This window comes from Capra hircus, chromosome 25 (assembly GCF_001704415.2).
Source record: "Capra hircus breed San Clemente chromosome 25, ASM170441v1, whole genome shotgun sequence".
Lineage (NCBI taxonomy): Eukaryota > Metazoa > Chordata > Mammalia > Artiodactyla > Bovidae > Capra > Capra hircus.
Window position 1 is genome coordinate 14166534 of NC_030832.1, and position 20114 is coordinate 14186647.

Consider the following 20114-nt stretch of genomic DNA (forward strand, 5'->3'; position numbering starts at 1 on the left):
AAATTAAACGATTGTGTATTTCTTATTGAAGTATAGTTGATTTACAATGTTGTTAGTTTCAGGTGTATAGCACACACACATATACACACACACGCACATATATATAATCATTTATTTAACCGGTCTATTTCCTTTTTGTTATAATATGACTTGTTTCTAAAATTGCGTTTGTTTATTTTTGGCCGTGTTGGGTCTTTGTTACTTCCAGCAGGCTTTCTCTAGTTGTAGCAGGTGAGTGCTACTCTTCATTACAGCGCATGGGCTTCTCATTGTGGTGGCTTCTCTTGTTGCAGAGCATGGACTCTAGGCACTCAGGCTCAGTAGTTGTGGCACATAGGCTTAGTTGCTCCGAGGCATGTGGAATCTTCCTGGACCAGGGATAGAATCTGTGTGTCCCCTACACACAGGAATAGAATCTGTGTGTCCCTTACATTGGCAGGCAGATTCTTCTCCTCTGTGCCACCAGAGAAGTCCCAACCAGTCTTCTTCTGATAGACATTTAGGCTGTTGTCAACCTTGTGCTATTATAAACACACTGTGGTGAACACCCTTGAGCAAATATCTTTGTATATTTGTGTATTTACGTCATAGCATAGATTCTTCCATGTAGTATTGCTACATAAAAGGTCTGAACAGTCTCAGTGTTGACAGATGTTGTCAATACCTCTTCTGAAAAGGCTGTTTCCTTTTATACTCCCTCTATTAATGCATGAGAGGTCTCAGTAAGGATTGGTCAAATTGGGGTAGGAGTGGGGAAGATGCCAACTCACCTACATTTGCTGAAGCTCTAATATCTGCAAATGTAGAATCTAAAAGTTCATCTTGCTCTCCTCCAGCTCCCTTTCCAAGGCAGTAATCCTCTCCAACGCAGCCTTGTTTTGAATTCTTTCCTTGTCAGGGACAGGGGTCAAACTTCCCTTCTGTGGTTTTCAGGATAAATCGCTACTGACAGGTGACTGGATGGAAATCTGCTTTCTTGCAACCGTACCCCACCGATCCCGGCTCCATTCTCAGGAGTCACAAAAATAGGGCTAATCCTTTTCCCACGTGACAGCCTTTCAAATATTTGGAGACTGTATTAAATCTCCTGTAAGTCTTTTCCTCCCTGGGTAAATCACCCCAGCTCCAGCCATGCACACCCCCTGGATGTGACAGTGTTGACCTGGGGACCCTTTAGGTAGTGGCCAAGTGTGAAAGCTTTTGGGTTCCCCAAGCTCGAGTTCAAATCCCTGTTCCCACACTTTCCAGCTGTCTGACCTTGGCCAAGTCACTTCTCAGATTTCAGTTTCCTCCCTTGAATAAACTGCGTAACAATAATGACCCCCTTGTAAGGTTGCTGTCTGGGCCACATTCCTCCATTTAAAAAAAAAATGAAATAAAAAACTAAAACTATATTTTATGATGGAATTGGTATAAAGACTAATATAATAAAGGCAGGGTTATATTTATTTTTCTTCTGATTTTAAAACAATGAAAACATTTTCCTGAGGCCATCAGTGTATCCTGGCCTTTGGCACTGCGCCTTCTTTGGATGGGTACATGGGCTCTGGTCACTGGGGGGAGTGAACTCTTGTATATACAGTTCCTAGCACAGGGCTTGGATCTTTGCAACTTAATAAATAGTGAGGGACAGAGAGGCCTGGCGTGCTGAAGGCCATGGGGTTGCAAAAGAGTCAGACACAACTGGGCAACTGAATGACAACAGCAAATGATGATCACAAATTTAAAAAAAGGAAAGGGTTGAGAAGAGAACAGAGTGTGGTGCTGGAGGAGGCTTCCCCCACAGACCTCTTCATCAGTGCCTGTGGGTTTGCAGACTCAGCTTCTTCTGAACACAGCCACTTGTGTTCAAAAGCAGCCCTATGTTTTCTCACCTTACTTGCTAGAGTCTCAGGAGAGTTTGTCAAAAAAGATGCAGAGTCTGTGGCATTTGTCTTAAGAAAAGTGGTATCTTGGTCTGCAGATACTGCTGTAACAAAATATCACACACTGGGTGGCTTACAAACAGCAGAAATTGACTTCTCACAGTGTAGGAGGCTGGGAAGTTCAAGATCAAGGTGCCGGCATGGTCTTGCTCTGGTAGGGGTCCTCTTCCTGGTTCATAGGTAGCACACATGGGGGAAGGGGCAAGGGAGCTCTCTGGGGCCTCGTTTAATCTTTTTTGTTTCAATTTTTGTTTTGGCCAAGCTGTGTGGAATGTGGGATCTTAGCTCCCCATCCAGGGATCAAACCGGTGTCCTCTGAAGTGGAAGGTCAGAGTCTTAACTTCTTGACTGCCAGGGAAATTCCAAAGCTAAGCTTTTGTGTGTGTGTGGGGGGGGGGGGGGTCTCTTTTATAAAGGCATTAACTTCATTCATGAGGGCTCCATCCTCATGACTTAATCATTTCCCAAAGGCCCCACCTCCTAATACTACCACATTGGGGATTCAGGTTTCAACATATAAATTTAGGGAGGGGTTCCCTAGCAAGAGGAAATACACATTCTTCAAAAAAGGGTAAAAAAAAATTCATGGAGTAGTAGAAGATATATGAAATATATGTAAATAGCAACACATTTGTGCCTAGACTGAATAGAGCTCCTTCAAATCATTAAGAAAAGTACAGTTGGTAGAAAATAGCAAAAGGCTTTAAGATACTCTTGCATAAAAGAGGAAGTCAATATGGGTAATAAATGGTGGGGGGCTGGGGGAGTGCTCAGCCTCATTCGTAATCATGGAAAGGCAAATTGAAACCACAATGAGATACCACCATAAATTCTACATGCAGCACTTTTTCTGGATGCATGTTATGTTTTACCATTAGCATGTTTTTAAAAATGTGTACATCACGAGGTAAAAAATACTGCAAACAGATAGGTAAAAAGTCTTTCTACCGCTGGACCTCCAAACCCCACCCTCCAAATACCTCTTATTACTAGTGGCTGGTGAGGCCTGTCAGAGAGTCGGCTTACAGTAGCATCTATGAATAAACAGCCACTTTTCACTGGATAGTTAGTGCCATAAATTTGTTTTGTTTTGGCCACGCCATGCAGCGTGTGGAATCTTAGTACCTCGACCAAGGACTGAACCCATGCCCCTGCAGTGGAAACTCTGAGTCTGAACCACTGGGCTGCCATGATCAAACCTTCAGAAGCAGAACCAGTGAGTCCTTACCATTCATAACAAGGGATTTATTACTGGGATTAAATCTTATAAATTGTGGAAGCTGGTAGAGAATTCAATGGGCCTAAATTTCTTGGAGATCAGCAAGGCCAGCAGATGGGGGAGAGGGGGTGAAGTTAGACACAAATTGGAAAGAACAAAGACAAACCACAAGCCATATCTGTTTCTGACATTGTCTTTTTATTACAGCCATTCTGATGTGTATAATGTGGTATCTTCCCAGGTAGCTCACCTGGTAAAGAATCCACCTGCAATGCAGGAGACCCGGCTTTGATTCCTGTGTTGGGAAGATCACCTGGTGAAGGGAAAGGCTGCCCACTCTAGTATTCTGGCCTGGAGAATTCCATGGACTATATGGTCCATGGGGTTGCAAAGAGTCAGACATGACTTTCACTTTCACTTTTCATATTATGATTTGCTGAACTATTGTAAAGTAAGTTACAGAGATCATGACATTTCACCTTAAACTCTCCAGTATACTACTCTGAAAAATGGTCACTAGTCAGTTCTGAGAAGTTTTCTGTGGGGGAGCTGTGTTGGGTCTTAGTTGCAGCATGTGGGATCTAGTCCCTGACTAAGGATAGAACCTGGGCCACCTCCATTGGGAGCTCAGAGTCTTAACCACTGGACCACCAGCAAAGTCCCAAAGTGTGTTTTTTAGTTCTTTTTTTCTTGATAATTTCCTCCCCTTTGTTTTCTCAATTTTATTTTTCTCAGATTCTTATTATGTGGATATGGGACCTTCTGCTGTGGTCATCTAGTATTCTTTATTTCCTTTTCTTTCTGGAAGACATCCTCAATTTCTTTCTTCCTCTTGTTTCACTGAATATTTTTTACTTCTTAGTTTCTTGATTTTCCAAGAGCTTTCTGTTGTTGTTGTTCCCTGAATATTAAAAGATATCTTGTTCTTTACAACTTAAATTTATACAGTGCTATATATCAATTATATTACAGTAATGCCAGAAGTAATAATAAATAAATTTTAATCCCCCTCCCCCCAAAAAGATAGCACTGTTCTGGGAATGCTATACCATCTATCATCTCTCTAAGATGTTTACGGCAGGTTTTTAGAAGTTTACTTTGTTCTTCTCATTGTCGCTGTTTCTTCAAATCTGCTTTTCCTGATTGTTTGGGAGTTGTCTTTTATAATCAAAGCTTTTCTCAGATGATTGCAGTCTTTGGCTGTCTGTTCATATTTCAGCGAGGCACCGAAAGCTTCTGCAAAGCTCTGCTGTGAAGAGAAGTCTGTAGACTGACAAGCTCTATTGTAGGGGCTTCCCTGGCTCAGATGGTAAAGAATCTGCCTGCAGTGTGGGAGACTGAGTTTGATCCCTGGGTCAGGAAGATTCCCTGGAGAAGGGAATGGCTACTCACTCCAGTATTCTTGCCTGGAGAATCCGATGGATAGAGGAGCTTGGTAGGCTACAATCTATGGGGTTGCAGAGTCAGACACGACTGAGCAACACATACACACACCGACACACAAAGAATTATCTGGACCAAATGTCGATAGAGCAGAAATTGAGAAACTCTGTTCTAAAGGATTCCTATTGTCTTCAGAATAAAAGTCAAATGCCTCAGCACAGCTTACAACACTCCAGCCTACCTTTCCCACACTCTCCCTGGCTCACCATGCCTCGGCCACAAGCATCTTCTCTGTTACTGGAACACACCAAGCTTGTTTCTGCCACAGAGCCTCTGCACTTGCTGTTTCCTCAGCTTGAATCTCTCCTACCCAGATTTTCTGGTTGCTGACATCCTCCCTGCCCTGGTCTTAGTTCAAATGTCACTTCCTTTGTGAGATCTTCACCAATTCATCTTTCCCTCTTCACCCAGCCCTGCCCTCATCCTTATCCAAAGAACAGTCTGTTATGCTTATTGCACCCTTCAAAGTATCAATCCCGAAACGGGCTGTTTTTCTGCCTTTGTTTATATTTATTACTTGACGTTATCTCTGTGAGAGCAGGAACCTGTCAGTCTTGATCTCAAGCATTTTGCCTGCCCATGGTTTCTGCTCAGTAGATGGACAGAAGGTCTTGTTTAGAGATCCTCAAGTATTTTAGTATGTTTCTTCTTAAAGAATTTCCAAGAACTCTGTACCCTTTGCATATTTTTATTTAAGGTCTGAAATCTGTTTTTTGTAAGTTTAAATAGTTGCAGTCTTAATTTCCTAGTTATTATAAATATTGATATTTTAGAACATAATTTTACTTCATACTTTTAAATATACCTATCATTGTTTATTTTTAAAAATCCTTGAGCATAATCACACAGCATTATGGAAATAAATGGAAAATTTTGTAGGGAAAAAATATAAGAACAAGCTCTTAGCTGGAAATTTTATTTTATTTTTTCTCCTTGAACTTGTATTTCCATTCTATTTCTCTCACAGACTTCTATCCTAATATAATATACTTGAAAAGTTTTAAAATTAATCACCAGATCATACTTGTCTGCAACAAAATGCTTATATATATTAATATATGTATGTATATATATATATAATTAATATATATATTAAAGTCCTGTTTCTCCAAGACTTGAATTTTGGCGATTATCCAGTGTTTATAAGGCTCCAAGTTTTAAAAATTTTCTCTAAATTATCATTACAACTATTATTGGAATATAACTGATCAAAATACCATAAATATATTGCATTATGATCAGTAATGTTATACACTGAAAAGTATGTTTTATCCTCAATGAGCTTTTAAATGAGAGAGATGGGCTAATTATTTTTTGGTGAATAATTTTAGGTCTATCTGTCCATGGAAAGGGGGCTTCTCTGGTGGCTCAGTGGTAAAGAATCTGCCTGCAATGCAGAAGACCTGGGTTTGCTCCCTGGGTGAGGAAGACCCCTTGGAGAAGGGAATGGCAACCCACTCCAGGATTCTTGCCTGGAGAATCCCATGGACAGAGGAGCCTGGTTGGCTACAGTCCATGGGGTCGCAAAGAGCAGGACATGACTAAGCGACTAAGTGTGCACACATGTCTGGATTAATATTATTTATTGCTGAAATGCGACAGTTTAGAAAAAGTGCTATTGCCTCCCCCACTTTTTTGCTTTTATAAAGTAAATTCTGAGAAATGTTTTTCACATTAACAGGAGACCTGAATGGAAATTTTGTAACAGCTAAGTAATCCAAGATTACCCATGTTTGAAAGCCTAGGTAATTTGCCACATATCTCATTATGATAAGTTATCACAAATTATTTGTAATAATTTATTATCCAACAAGTTGGATAATGTTGGTTGGATGCAAAGAACAAATCATCTAAATTGCAGAAGGATTTGTCATCCTGTCCTCGGGGGCGTTGTCCTTTCTAACTATACATTATTATCTTTTATCTTTATGACTTTGTTTGGCATCCAGGATTTTACAGCACAGTACAACGCACCTCAGTAAGTTTCAAAATGATTGAGAAGCACTGCCTTGCTTTCGCGCAGTGGAGGAAAGAGGATTGTGAAGGCAGGAACAAGTTGGCACTTTCTCAGGTATCTTAGTTTTAGGAGAGAGAACACACAGAAGCTGAGTTTTAAGCAGATTCTCTTTCTCCTCTGTTGAGATCTAACTTCATAAAGATATTTTTATACAGATTATATAAATAGTTTAATATGAGTGTACCTATATGAAGTATCCACTTTGATGGGTTCTGACAAGTATACATCTGTGTAATTTCCATTGCACTCAAGGCACAGGAAATTTCCATTATTTCATAAAGTTCCCTCGTGCTCCTTTGCGTCGATAATCCCTCACCCAGGAGCTCCTATTCCAGGAAGAATGTATACTAACCTGATTCCAATCAAACCTTTAGATCGTAAGTTTACAGAAAATACAAAGGACAGAGGAACACATTAAACCATGCTAATGAAGAAATGAAAAAGGAGAAGTCCAAGACTGTGGCGTATTCTACAGTATAATTGTCTTGATCTTTTTAACAAGACAATGTTTTATACACACACACACACACACACACACACACGTATATATATAAATATAAGAGTGAAAGTGTTAGTGGCTCAGTAATGCCCGACCTCGGAGAAGGCAATGGCACCCCACTCCAGTACTCCTGCCTGGAAAATCCCATGGATGGAGGAGCCTGGTAGGCTACAGTCCATGAGGTTGCTAAGAGTCGGACACAACTGAGTGACTTCACTTTCATCTTTCACCTTCATGCACTGGAGAAGGAAATGGCAACCTACTCCAGTGTTCTTGCCTGGAGAATCCCAGGGATGGGGGAGCCTGGTGGGCTGCCGTCTATGGGGTTGTACAGAGTCGGACACAACTGAAGTGCCTTAGCAGCAGCAGCAGCAGCAGCAATGCCTGACTTTTTGCGACTCCATGGACTATAGCCCACCAGGCTCCTCTAACCATGGGATTTCCCAAGCAAGAATATTGGAGTGGGTTGCCATTCCCTTCTCCAGGGGACCTTCCCAACCCAGGGATTGAACCCCAGGTCTCCTGCATTATAGGCAGATTCTTTACTGTCTGAACCACTAGGGAAGCTCTCATTAATATAAGAGTGGGGACTCTTCTAGATTAAAAGACACTTAAGAGCCAGAAATATTAAATGTAGTACATGATCTTTCTTTGTGAGAAAGTAAAAATTGGATCAGACTGGGAGAAGAAAACTCAGCCAGGCCATTCCTTAGGCTGGGCTAACAGACAGGATAAAGCTGGCTGCCGAGGTAACAGGAAATAATTTTTCTTCCAAGGACACTTGCAGCTGTGGAGTGACATAGTGACCTCCTGCTCTGAGCGACCACTACTTTCTCACTAGCTGAGAAACTCTGTTTTCTAAAACTATAGAAAATTCTCAGTTTGAAATTCTGTGAATACCAACGTCCTGCCTTTCTCTCTCCGGCAACTCAGACAATGAGCTGCCTTGAGTTCCAAGCCAGGAACAGAGCTTCAGGTAAAAATGTTCCGAATACAATGGTCCACAATTATTCAACTGTGTGCTTTCAGAAAGGACCTGGGTCCACTTGGCTGTCCAGGCTGATATTAACCCCTTTATTCCTTGATATCTTTGAGCTGTTGACTGGAAAGAATACACTCAATCTCAACGTTGAGTGTTATGGTTTATTCGGCAGAAATTTTTCAGATTTAAGCCCAGGAGGCAGGATCTCAAGTAACCCTAGGAGAACTGCTCCTGGGAAGTAGGGGAGGAGCCAGGTTACATAGAGGTTTTGCTACAAACGGCAGGTAGTCTGAACATCAGAAGATGATTGTAAACTAAAGAAAACTAGATATTCCAAATTAAAGGATTTAGTGCTTCTCTATGTATGGGAAGACGCAAGAATCTGGGCTCCTTGAAATCATTCCTTTGATAGGCACCTTAACTAACAGGACACTGATAGGGTCAGTGTTCAGCTTTTTGCCACCCTGCCCCCTGCCCCCCCGGGTACACAGCTGGAGGTGGCCGCAGTAGCTGATGGCTTGATGACCACATATTCTTTATTTACTAATAGGACAGTTGACATTTTTTATCATGGTCTATTTTCCACCCAGCAGCCTGAATGATGCTGATAAAAATCAAGTCACTCCAGCTCCTCCACTCAATTCTTCCCATGGCCTTCTGCTTCACTCCAAGGATAACCCAGGTCTTCGCTACGAGGCCCTTTGTGAACAGGCCTCATCTCCACTCCAGCCCCACTGGTTCTCTGCTGTTGTTTGGCTGTCAGGCTTCAGCCCAGACCTTTGATTTACTGCTCCCTCTTCATGCATTTACTTAAATACCACTTCTCGGCCCGTCTTCCCACATCATGCTTCCTCAGTCATGTCCAATTCTTTGTGACCCAGTGGACTGTAACCTGCCAGGCTCCTCTGTCCATGGAATTTTCCAGGCAAGAACACTGGAGTGGATTGCCATTCCCTTCTCCAGGGACCTTCCAGACCCAGGGATGGAACCCACGTCTCTGTGTCGCCTGCATTGGCAGGTGGACCCTTTACCACTGCACCGCCTGGGAAGCCCCTTCCTGCATCACTCCATTTAAATCCTCACTCTCCAGACCCATACTTTATATTTTCCTTCTTAGCATTTGACTGTCCTAAGTCATCTATATTATATTGTCCCATTTGCCTTGTAAATAGGTAAATCTCCTTCTCTCTCCCACGAGGATTTCAGCTCCATGGTATGGGTGGGGGAGTTTGGTACATTTTGCCCTCCGATGTAGCCCAAACTCCTGGACCAGAGGTCAGTAAAATTTTTCAGGCTTTATGACCATGAGAGCTCTGTTAGAACTACCCAGCTCCAAGGTTGTAACAGCTATAAGAAAACATGTGGGACTGTGTTCCAATAAAACTTTATTTGCACAAACAGGTGGCTGGTGGTAGTTTTTTACCTCCTGCTCAGAACACAGGCTGGCAATAAATATTTGCTGACTGAAATGGGAAGGAAGACGAAGTCACGCTCTTATTGTAGAAGGAGGAAGAGCCAATGACAAGTTTCAGATTGCGTTAGAGCAGGGGTGAGATGAGGGGATGGTGGCTATGCCTGTCTAAGGGGAGCCTGGGCTACGTGAGGCTCCAGAGGCTGGGTGTTCCAGGTAGAAGGATCAGCCAGGGGGAAGATTTGGAGGTGGGATGAGCTTGGTGGGAGGTTCAAGAAACAGAAAGCTCTCAGTGTGGCTGCAGCAGCTCAGCGACTGAGGACAGAGGGGTTCAGGATGACATTGGGGGGCTTCCCAGGGGGCTGAGAGGTAAAGAATCGCCTGCCAATGCAAAAGACACAGGTTCGATCCCTGATCCGGGAAGAGCCCACATCCCACTAAGCCCACGCGCCACAACTATTGAGCCTGTGCTCTAGAGCCTGGAGCCATAAGTACTGAGCCCACTCGCCACAACTACGAAGCCCGTGCACCCTAGATGGTGTGTGCTCCGTAACAAGAGAAACCTGTGCACTGCAGCTAGAGAAAATCCTGAGCAGCAACAGAGAGCACAGCCAAAAATAAATTAAATTTTAACAAGAGAAAAGATGACAAGGATGGGTAAGGACCAGGTCACAGAGGCCTAGTAGGTGGGTTTGTTTGTTGTTTAAAATAAATTTTATTATTTTATTTTTGGCTGCACTGGGTCTTCATTGCTGCGCGTGGGCTTTCTGTAGTTCTGGCGAGCAGGAGCTGTTGTCTAGTTGAGGCTAGCGGCTTCTCATTGTGGTGGCTTCTCTTGTTGTGAAGCACAGACTCTAGAGCCCCGATCAGGAGGTATGGCACACAAGCTTGGTTGCCCTATGGCATGTGGAATCTTTCTGAACCAGGGATCGAACCGAATCCCCTGTGCTGGCAAGCAGATTCTCAACTACTGGAAGAGACTGAGATTCTCAACCACCAGGGAATTTCAGGATTTTTTAAGTTTCTTGCTCCTTTTCCTCACATTTTTTTTTAATCGTAGTAAAATGTACACAACATAAAATGATACATTTTATGACCGTTTTAAGTGTACAGTTAGTTCTGTGGCATTAATTATATTTATATTGTTGTCCAACTGTCAAATAGAAATTCAGTGCCCATTAAACATCAAGTCCCCATCACGTCCCTCACCCCTGGCAACCACCATTTCACTTTCTCTCTCTGTGAGATTGACTACTCTGGGAGCTTCATGTACGTGGACTCATCCAATATTTCTCCTCTTCTCACTGTCCTATTTCACGTAACATAATGTCTTCAGCTAAAGCTGAAGCTCCAAAACTTTGGTGACCTGATGCAAAAAACTGATTCATTGGAAAAGACTCTGATGCTGGGAAAGATTGAAGGCAGGAGGAGAAGGGGAGGACAGAGGATGAGATGATTGGATGGTATCACTGACTTGATGGATGTGAGTTGGGCAAGCTTCGGGAGTTGGTGGTGGACAGGGAAGCCTGGCGTGCTGCAGTCCATGGGGTCGCAAAGAGTTGGACACAACTAAGCAACTGAACTGAACTGAAGACTTCAAAGTTCATCCCTATAGCATGTGTGAAAATTTCTTTCCTTTTTAAGGCTGAATAATGTTCCATTGCCTGTAGATGATGTTTTCCATATTCATCTGTTGATGGACACTTGGGGTGCTTTTGCCTCTTGGCTATTGTGAACAGTGCTGCTATGAACATGGGTGTGTGAATATTAAGCTCCTGCCTTCACTTCTTTTGGGTGTCTACCCAGAAATGGAATTGCTGGATCACATCCCATAGACTTTTGTACTAAGCACAATAAGAGGCCAGGGGAACTTTACACAAGGGTGTTGCTTTCTTGTTTTAATAGGACGTACCCCCCACCCCTGGTTGGTATGTTGAGCTTTGATCACAGCGGGGAGGGACAGGGATGGGAGACCAGGGAGAAGGCTGGTACAGCAGTCCAGGTGAGAGATAGCAGGAGCTGGAAGCTTCCAGTATGGCTAGGGAGGCCTCTATGGCGCAAATAATTAGATGATTACAAATAATGAAAAGTCCTGAGAAATAAATGAACAGGAACAGGAGGTTCCGACTCCAGAGAAAAATAAAAAGGATCTCTCTGGCCTTCTTCATATATGATTCACTGAACTCATGGTCTACCAGGGCAGCTGATACTTGAAATTGAGATCCTGCATTTTCACCATCAATTTATTTTGTTTGCTTTCATTGGGTGGGTTTGGCCTAGGGCCCAGAGCCTCTGGGTCTAAGGGTGTTCATTACTGTTCCAGGGCTGCAGAGAGGAAGGAAGGGGATTGGAAAGAAGGGGAGGGGAAGACTTTTGAGTCTGTGGCTGAAAAGAAGTGCGGGGAGGGCTTGGCAGTTAAGAGCAGGGCTGGGCCTCCTCTCTGCCACATCCCAGCTGTGGGATCATGGGCAAGTTACCTCATCCCTCTAAACCCCAGTTTCTGCTCCTGGAAAACAGAAATCTCATTTGTTTGGTCTGTCTTCTGCTTGCTCCTCATGAAGGCAGAGATCCTTGCTCTGTTCACTGATGTGTCTACAGCACATATATGGTAGGCACCAATAAATATTTTTAATTTCTATACTTATTTTCTATATTAAATTTTTGTATAAGATGTAACTTTGTTTGTTTGTTTTGGCCACACTGTATGGCACGCAGGATCTTAGTTCCCTGACCAGGGGTTGAAACTGTGCAGTGGAAGCATGGAGTCCTAACTATTGAAACATCAAGGAGTTTCCTGAGGTATAACTTATAGAGCAAAGCATAGCTTCCTTAAGTGGCCAGCTCAATGAATTTTAAAATGTTTCTTGTGTGTATATGTGTGTGTGTGCATGCTAGGTCCCTTCAGTCATGTACGACTCTTTCGCGATTCTACGGACCATAGCCTGCCAGACTCCTCTGTCCATTGGATTCTCCATGCAAGCGTACTGAAGTGGGTTTCCATGCCCTCCTCCAGGGGATCTTCCTGATGCAGCGATTGAATCCATGTCTCTGCATTGGCAGGCAGGTTCTTTACCACTAGCGCCACCTGGGAAGCCTCATTAAATTTTCATGTAAGGTCTAACTTTTTTTTTTTTTTTTCAGTTGCAGTGTGTGACATGTGGGATCTTAGTTCCCCGTCCAGGGATTGAAACTGTGCCCTGAAGTGGAAGCATGTAGTCTTAACCATTGGACTGTCAGGGAGTCCCCTAAGGTATGAGTTTTATAGAGCAAAGTATAGCAAACTTAAGTGTCCATCTCAATGAATTTTAAAATGTTGTGTGTGTAGGTATAAACCACCTAATGACCACCAGATCAAGTTAAGGACATTTTCAGCTCTCCAGCAGGCTCTCTTGTATGCCTTCCTAATCATACTCCCTAACAGTAACCATTATTCTGATGTCAATCAACATCTATTAGTTTTCGCCTGTGTTTGACCTTTATCTATATGTGATCATGAGAAATATACTCTTTCGTGCTTGTCTTTTTCTGTTCCTTATTACATGTTGTGAGATTTGTCCATATTGTTACATGCACTAGTCGCTTGATGCTTTGTTTTTTTGTTTTTTTTTTGCTCTCTCATACTGTCTTGTGTGAATATGCCACAGTTCATTCATCCTTTTGACAAGTTGTTTCTACTTTGGGGTATCTGAATAAAGCTGTTCTGAACTTTTTTGCTAGATGTCTTTTGTGGACGTAAGCACTCCTTTGAGAAATGGAATTGCTGTGTCACTGTGTACTTGCATGTTTAGCTTTAGGAAAAACTGCCAAATGGTTTTCCAAAGTGGTTGAACCAATTTACACTTCCACTACAGTTTCAGTCATGCTGTAACAGCTGTGAGAAGATTTAGCGATTTCCTTTTAGTCATTCTGGTGGGTGTGTAATGGTATCTCACTGGGGTTTTACCTGCAATTTCCTGATGACTAATGATGGAGAGCACCTTTTCATATGTTTGCTCAATAAATACTTGTTGGAGGAATGGATGAATAAAGAATTTGAGTAAAAATGGAAATAAATCTGACCATCTTGGGCCCTGCTTAAAATCCATCAGTGGCTCCCCATCACTCATGGGACCAGGCTGAAATCTCTCCCCTGGGCAACATGGCCCTGCACACTCTGGGCCCTCCTGATCCCTCCTGCCAAAGATGAGCCCTTTCTGCTTCTCTCCCTGGATTCCTGTCTTCAGGTTCCTCCAGGGACTTGCTCTGTCCTGCTACATGGTTTTCCACAAACTATTTTCTTATCCCAGAACACAGCTCAGACCCCATGAAACCAGACTCATCACTTGTTTCCTCAGCTCAAAAGATTCTTCCTCCAGGCAGCCTTCCCTGACTTCCACTGCCAGTAGGCCAGGATCCTTTAAAACCCTCTTACTTCTTTCTTCTTAGGTTTTATCACAGTTAAATACTCTTTATGTGATCATTTGATTAACCTGTTCCTCCCATCAAAAAAAAAAACCAAAAAACAAAAAAAAACCACACACTTAAACCTTCACAAGAAACCCCACAAAGAAACCCCCCCAAGAAACCCCAATGCTTTATAAAAGCATTACAAGAGCAGAAACTTTGTCTTGTTTCTAGCAAGACCCAGCATATAGTAAATGCTCAGTAAGTATTTGTTCACTATAAATGTCAAAGCAACAGCCCAAAGAGCTTACCTGAAAGTAATTATCCCATTAAAATCCACTCACCCTGAGGAGGACCTAGGCCACCTACCGTCTACACCATCCCTGACAAAGTACTCTTGCCTCACCCGGCTTCAGTCTCCTCAACTGCAAGATGGGGATAATAACAGTACTTACCTCTTGGGGTTCTAGTGAGCATTTCACAAGTTAGTTCAAGTTCATTGCTAACTCAGCCTTCAGAAGCCCCATGATTGTGAATGCTTTTTAATTTTTACTGTATCTCTAGGTTTCCCTTTCTTGACTTCAAAGGTGAGGATAATAGCCTGGTTATTTCCTGAGTGCTATAGAGAGAGTGGAGAAAATGCCAAGCTTCTCTGCACGGAGTAGTTCGGGATAGAGTTTGGAGTCTTCAGGCCTTGAGTCAGGCTGGTCCAACTTCTTCTATTTGTCAGCTGTGTGTCCTTGGGTCAGTTGCTTCACCTCTCTGAATCTAAGTTTCTCCATCTGTACAGGGCAGATTAGATTGAGTATCCAACTCCTGCAGTTTCCCAGTCAGCTCTTGAGCCAGCAGGCTGGGTTAGCCCGGAGGACCCTGGAGAAGTCACTCAACCTCTCTGCTTTCAGTTTTCTTCCTTCATGAAAAGGGAGTCACAACAGAGTCCAATGAGGACTCTGGCGCTCTGCGCTCATACAGGGATCAGTGCATATTTTTGCCCCTGCTGGTTTCTATTACTGTTGCTGTCGTCTCGATGTTGCTACAACAGGATTTGAAAACTGGTCTGGGGTCTGGACACAAGGGTCGCGCTCGGTCTTTCCCGAGCCTCTGATGGGGGTATGGTGGGGGTGGGATCGGGCGCCTGGGGAGGGCGGGGGTCCGGTCCTGGCGGCCGCAAGGTCTAGCGTGCAGCCTCTCCGCGTGGCCCACGAGGGCCGGGCGAGGTGAGCGGGGCGGGGTCGGGCGGGGCGGGGCCGCCGCATCCCCGTGACGCGCCGGCCAACCAGGCGGCGTTGCGGCCCCGGCTCCCTCCGTCGCTGCCTCCCGCCCTCGCCGCCACCGCCGCCGCCGCCGCCAGCAGCCGGGCCCGTCCGCCCGCCGCCGCCCGCCGTGCCCGAGCCGGCCGCATGGCGCTCCGGGACTTCTGCAGCGTCGATGGCTCCGACACCTTCTGGGTACGTGCTCGGCGGCCGCTCGGATCGCGCGGGGCCGGCGGACGCGAGCGGGAGCGGCAGGGAGGGCGGCCGGCGGGCTGGGAGGCCGGCCGGCGGAGGGAAGCGCCGGGCTCGGGCGGGTTGGGCCCGCGGTCCCGGGGTCCCTTGCCACCCCGAACGCCGCGCTCCCTTCCCCGCAGCCGGCCTGGCGGGGCCTGCTCCCCACCCTGCCCTCAGCCGGCCCCCTTCGGGAGCGCAGCTGATGGGGGCGGGAAACTTGGGTGACTGGGTTCCAGGGAAGCAGGGCGTTGGGGAGGGGTTGCAAATGCCCGGCTCTCGGGCTTTTTGGGAAAGGTGAGGGGCCAGAGCCTGGGAGAGGGGGCCGAGAAGAGGGGCCCTTTCTTCTCTGGGGTTCCCCCTCCACTTGAAAATAACCTTCCACGGACGAAGACGCCAGAGATGGAGGGTGTCTCCCTGCTTAAGTTCCCCCATCTCCTTTGTGGCTTGGAACCCCGCTTTCACAAACACCCGGTTGCCAAAGGGCTGAGCTGGGGAGGGACTCAGACTGTGGAAAGGGGCTTCCAGTGGCTGACTTGAGGTTTGCCCCCTCCCCAGTTGTTTTGCATACGCGTTAATTTCCTGTGGTTACATGTTTTTGACATCTTTTACTTTACTTCGGTTTAATTACTGTGGGTCTGGGTTGGGGGGGGCAAGTTTGAGGGGATAGGGGAAGAATTAGGGAAGTTTCAGGAATAGCCAGGAAAGAAGGTGGGGCTGCTCACCCCCGCCCTGACTTGCTTGACCCTGGGGTCAGATTTGGGGATCAGCTGAGGATACCCAAGTGTCCTGGTACCAGTGGATTTTGTGCCGTTCCACACCTGAGACCCGCGGCTCCTCTGTGTGGGGACCAACCCCAGCTTCCTTCTGAATCTTTGCTGTTGAGGCTGGCCGGGTCTCCGGAGGCCACTCTGGCTTAATCCCCAGTGTCTTGGGCTTTAGTTTCTCTCTAATGCGATTTGCCTCTTTGTTACAGGAAGCACTTCTGTGTCCTACTCTCTTGATTATTAACAGTAGGCAAACCTGGGCAGGATAGTTTTCCCACTTTTGTTTAGGAATCGGGAAACACTCCTGGTTCTTTGGAGCCAGCGATTAGCGTCTCCAAATACTTTCTTGTTCTGTTTTGTGGTCCTCTCCTCGAAGGCTGCATTTGGAGTGTTGATAAGTCATCTTCGAGGGCCCCATGGGAAGGGTTTATTGGGGTGATGGGGGCGGTAGGTATCACTTGTTAGAACAACCACACACATCTGGCTGTGTCTCACATTTTCAGGCCAACGGGATTTACTCGGGGGCTGGAAATAGTACAGATGCTTTACACTCAAGGTCCAGGATTGATTGGGGAGCAGACTTACTTGCAAAGTAGTATTGTACTTAGCAGAGACAGGAAAATCTGAGGAGTCCTTGCTCCCAGTACCCAGTGTGGCAACAACAAGATTATTTCTGCAAGAATCAGATGGGGATCTGGCCTAATGTTGCTGTGATACTAGAGAATTTCCTTGTTTATTTTGTTCTGAATTACAGAGGAGATAAAATAGGTGACCATGAATTCTTCACCAGGATGTATTTTATTGATGGCAACTGGCGGTTGATGGATGGCATCAGGTTTTCCAACATTGAATGGGTTTGGGGGTGTCCTCTATTTAGTTGAAGAAGCTCATCTGAGGAAATCAGTTGTGTGTTTTGTTTTTTATTTTTCTCCTGCAAGGACTTTTGCTACAGAAATTGCCAGGTGGTTGGCTTTCCCTTCTGCCAGGCCCTCCATCTCCCTGCCAGTCTTTGGCCTTGCAGACTTTCCTCTGCCCTTCCTCCCTCTGGATTTCTGGACTCACTGGTTGTCCCAGTTTCTCAAGGTGCCCTGGAACCAGGGTTTGAGTGCAGGCAGCGGGGGCATGAGCACTTCCAGGTAGGCTGAGAAACCGAATGTAATCAAAAGCAGGTGACTTCTGTGTTTCCCAAGGCACCCACTCAAGGGCAGGAGAGACTAACCTGCCAGCCACTAGGTAACTATGTGATCTTGGGCAAGCCACTATGTCTGTCTGTGCTTCAGCCTCCTCATCTGTAAAATAGGGGTGTGGGCCCCCACAGTCTCAACCTCCTGCAGTTGTTTTGAAGAGTAAAATGAGTTCATCTGTGTAAGCCACTCAGCCCATGCCCTGCACAGAGGTAAACAATGGTTATTGCTTTCTTTCCAGAGATGAAGTTGTGTGTTTCAAGTTGCTGGTCCTTCCTTTGGACCGACTTCTTAAGCTGGGGCATGGGATTGGGCCATCCATCCGGTCATGCCTGGCTCCTCTCTTGACCAAGGTCATGTGTTTAGAAATCAACGCGAGTAGCCCACCTGAGACTCTAATCAGAGTTTTGTTCCTGAGTCTGCCTGCTTCTGAGCCCCAGGAAAGGGCCAGAAAAACCACACGATGTGGAAATAACACATGGTGAGGGTTTGGCTGACTTACCACCTTCACCCAGGCAAATGCTCTGGGATGAAAAAAGAGGAACCTGGTTATCTAAATGGAAAATAGGGGCCAAGTTCACCAGCCCTGGGTTTGCCTTTTTTTTTTTTTTTTGAGGGTGCTTGCTGTGGGGCAAGTGGGAAGGGCTGTTTTGTGGCTGATGTTTGAATGATGGTTGGGCAAATAGGCCTGGGCCTCCCCTTGCAAGCTAATTTTTTAACAAAAAATTGTTTATTATTGCAAGTCCAGTGTAGAAAAATCAGAAAATGTTGAAAAGTAAGTGACAAGTCAGTAAGCAGTGGAGTATGGCGGCTCTGAGCAGTACTTGGATCCCTAGAGTTCAAATCCTGGCTCTACTCCCTGGGCAAATCACTCCCCCCCACTCCATGCCTCAGTTTCCACACCTGAATAATGGGGATGTTAACACAGTACCAAGCAAATCCTTGGCAGGTACTTAGGATGTTGTTGCTTGGTATACAGTTGGTATGGTGTTTGGTGGTTTAATTTCTTTAAGTCGTGTCCAACTCTTGCGACCCCATGGACTATAGCCATCCAGGCTCCCCTTTCCATGGGATTCTCCAGGGAAGACTACGGGAGTGGATTGCCATTTCCTTCTCCAGGGGATCTTCTGAATCCAGAGATTGAACCTGCCTCTCCTGCGTTGCAGTCGTGTTGTCTACCACTGAGCCGCCAGGGAAGCCCTGCTATACAGGTGTCCCTCGGTAAATTTAAGTGATGCACTCGCTGGAATTCTCTAGGTAATTTTTGCTACTGTACTTGCTGCTGCAGGGACTGAACGGATTGGTGGCTCTGTGTCATGGTTCATGGAGTCCTGCTAATCATTTGGTCCTGGTGTTGATATTTGCCTCGGAGATGCCCTGAGCCTTCTTCCACCTCAGTAACCCCCTGAATATTCAGTTTGGTTGCCAAAAGGTGGGAGGAAAGGAGTGTTTTATTTTTTCAATTTTTTGGCCACACTGCACAATATGTTGGATCTTCGTTCCCCTGACCAGGGATTGAACCCACACCCCTGGCGCTGGAAGCTTGGAGTCTTAACCATTGGATCACCAAGGAAGTCCCCAAAAGTATTTTAGAAGCCATTTGAAATTCTCCTTGGGGTAAGGTGTGACCTTGGCGTCAGTCTAATTTCTGGCGTAATTAACTCCCTGTGGCTTCACTATAATGTAAGAAGAGCCAATTTTTTTCTCCTTCCTTTAAGCTTCCTGTGGGTTTTTAGACGCATCATTGTGCTTTCCTCCACGTTTCTCTCCTCTACGTCTGCCCCTCCTTCTGGTCTCCTCTTCCCATGCGGACTAGAGCCACAGCTAAGTAGCTTCAGTCGTGTCCGACTCTGTGCAACCCCAGAGACGGCAGCCCACCAGGCTCCCCCGTCCCTAGGATTCTCCAGGCAAGAACATTGGAGTGGGTTGCCATTTCCTTCTCCAGAGCCACAGGGCCCCTGAAACTGGTGGGGTCGTCCCCTCTGTCCACCCCAGCTGAGGCCCAGTATGGCAGCATGACAAGGTAAATGGCTTTGGGAGGAGAAAAGGGGATTCTCTGAAATGACCCGGCAGCGCGAAGCTAGTCTCCTTCTCCCCGCTGGACAGGCTCTGTTTGGGTAGCTTTACCTTTGGAACGTGTTGGTGAATGAAAAATCTCTCTTTCCATTCACATTCTCAGCTTTTTGGAACCGACATCTCCACCTGGGTGTCGCTAGTTTACCATGTCCCACGCAGAACTTGGGCTTCCCTGGAGGCTCATAGTAAAAAGTCTGCCTGCAATGTAGGAGACCTGGGTTCGATCCCTGGGTCAGGACGATCCCCTGGAGAAAGGATTGGCTACCCACTCCAGTATCCTTGCCTGGGAAATCTCAGGGACAGAGGAGCCTGGCGGGCTACAGTCGATGGGATCATGAAGAATCAGATATGACTTAGCAACTAAGCCACTGCCACCACGATGAACTTAGAGGTCTCCCTCCCGTTCCCCCTATGCCCCCCGCCCCCCACCTTTGACTGCCCCAGCCCTCCCTGTCTCAGTTGACCAGGGCAGCTCTGCCCCAGAAGTTCAGGCCCAAACCCTGTATCAGCCGTGACTCCCCTCCTTGCCTCCCATTCCACATCTGATCAGCAAATCCTGTTGCCTGTTGAGAATGTTTCCAAATCTGCCTGCTTCTCACTGCCTCCTTGCCTTCCTCTCTGGCCAGAGCCATCACAGCCTCAATCCTGCAGCTGGCTGTTCCCACCCCAGTGCTTTCCTTGCTGCCCTCCTTGACCCCGCAGTCTGGTCTCAGCCCTGTAGCCA

General features: G+C 45.8%; 1 protein-coding gene across 4 annotated transcripts in view; it reads left to right on the forward strand.

Moving 5' to 3' along the window:
* The window catches only part of ABCC1 (ATP binding cassette subfamily C member 1), a 155659-nt gene continuing 150765 nt past the window's right edge, over positions 15221-20114 (forward strand). For all 4 annotated transcript variants that reach the window (XM_018040732.1, XM_018040734.1, XM_018040733.1 and 1 more), the window contains exon 1: positions 15221-15327. In XM_018040732.1, the coding sequence (XP_017896221.1) occupies positions 15280-15327 (48 nt within the window). In that variant the 5' untranslated portion in view covers positions 15221-15279. The remainder of the gene's footprint in view (positions 15328-20114) is intronic.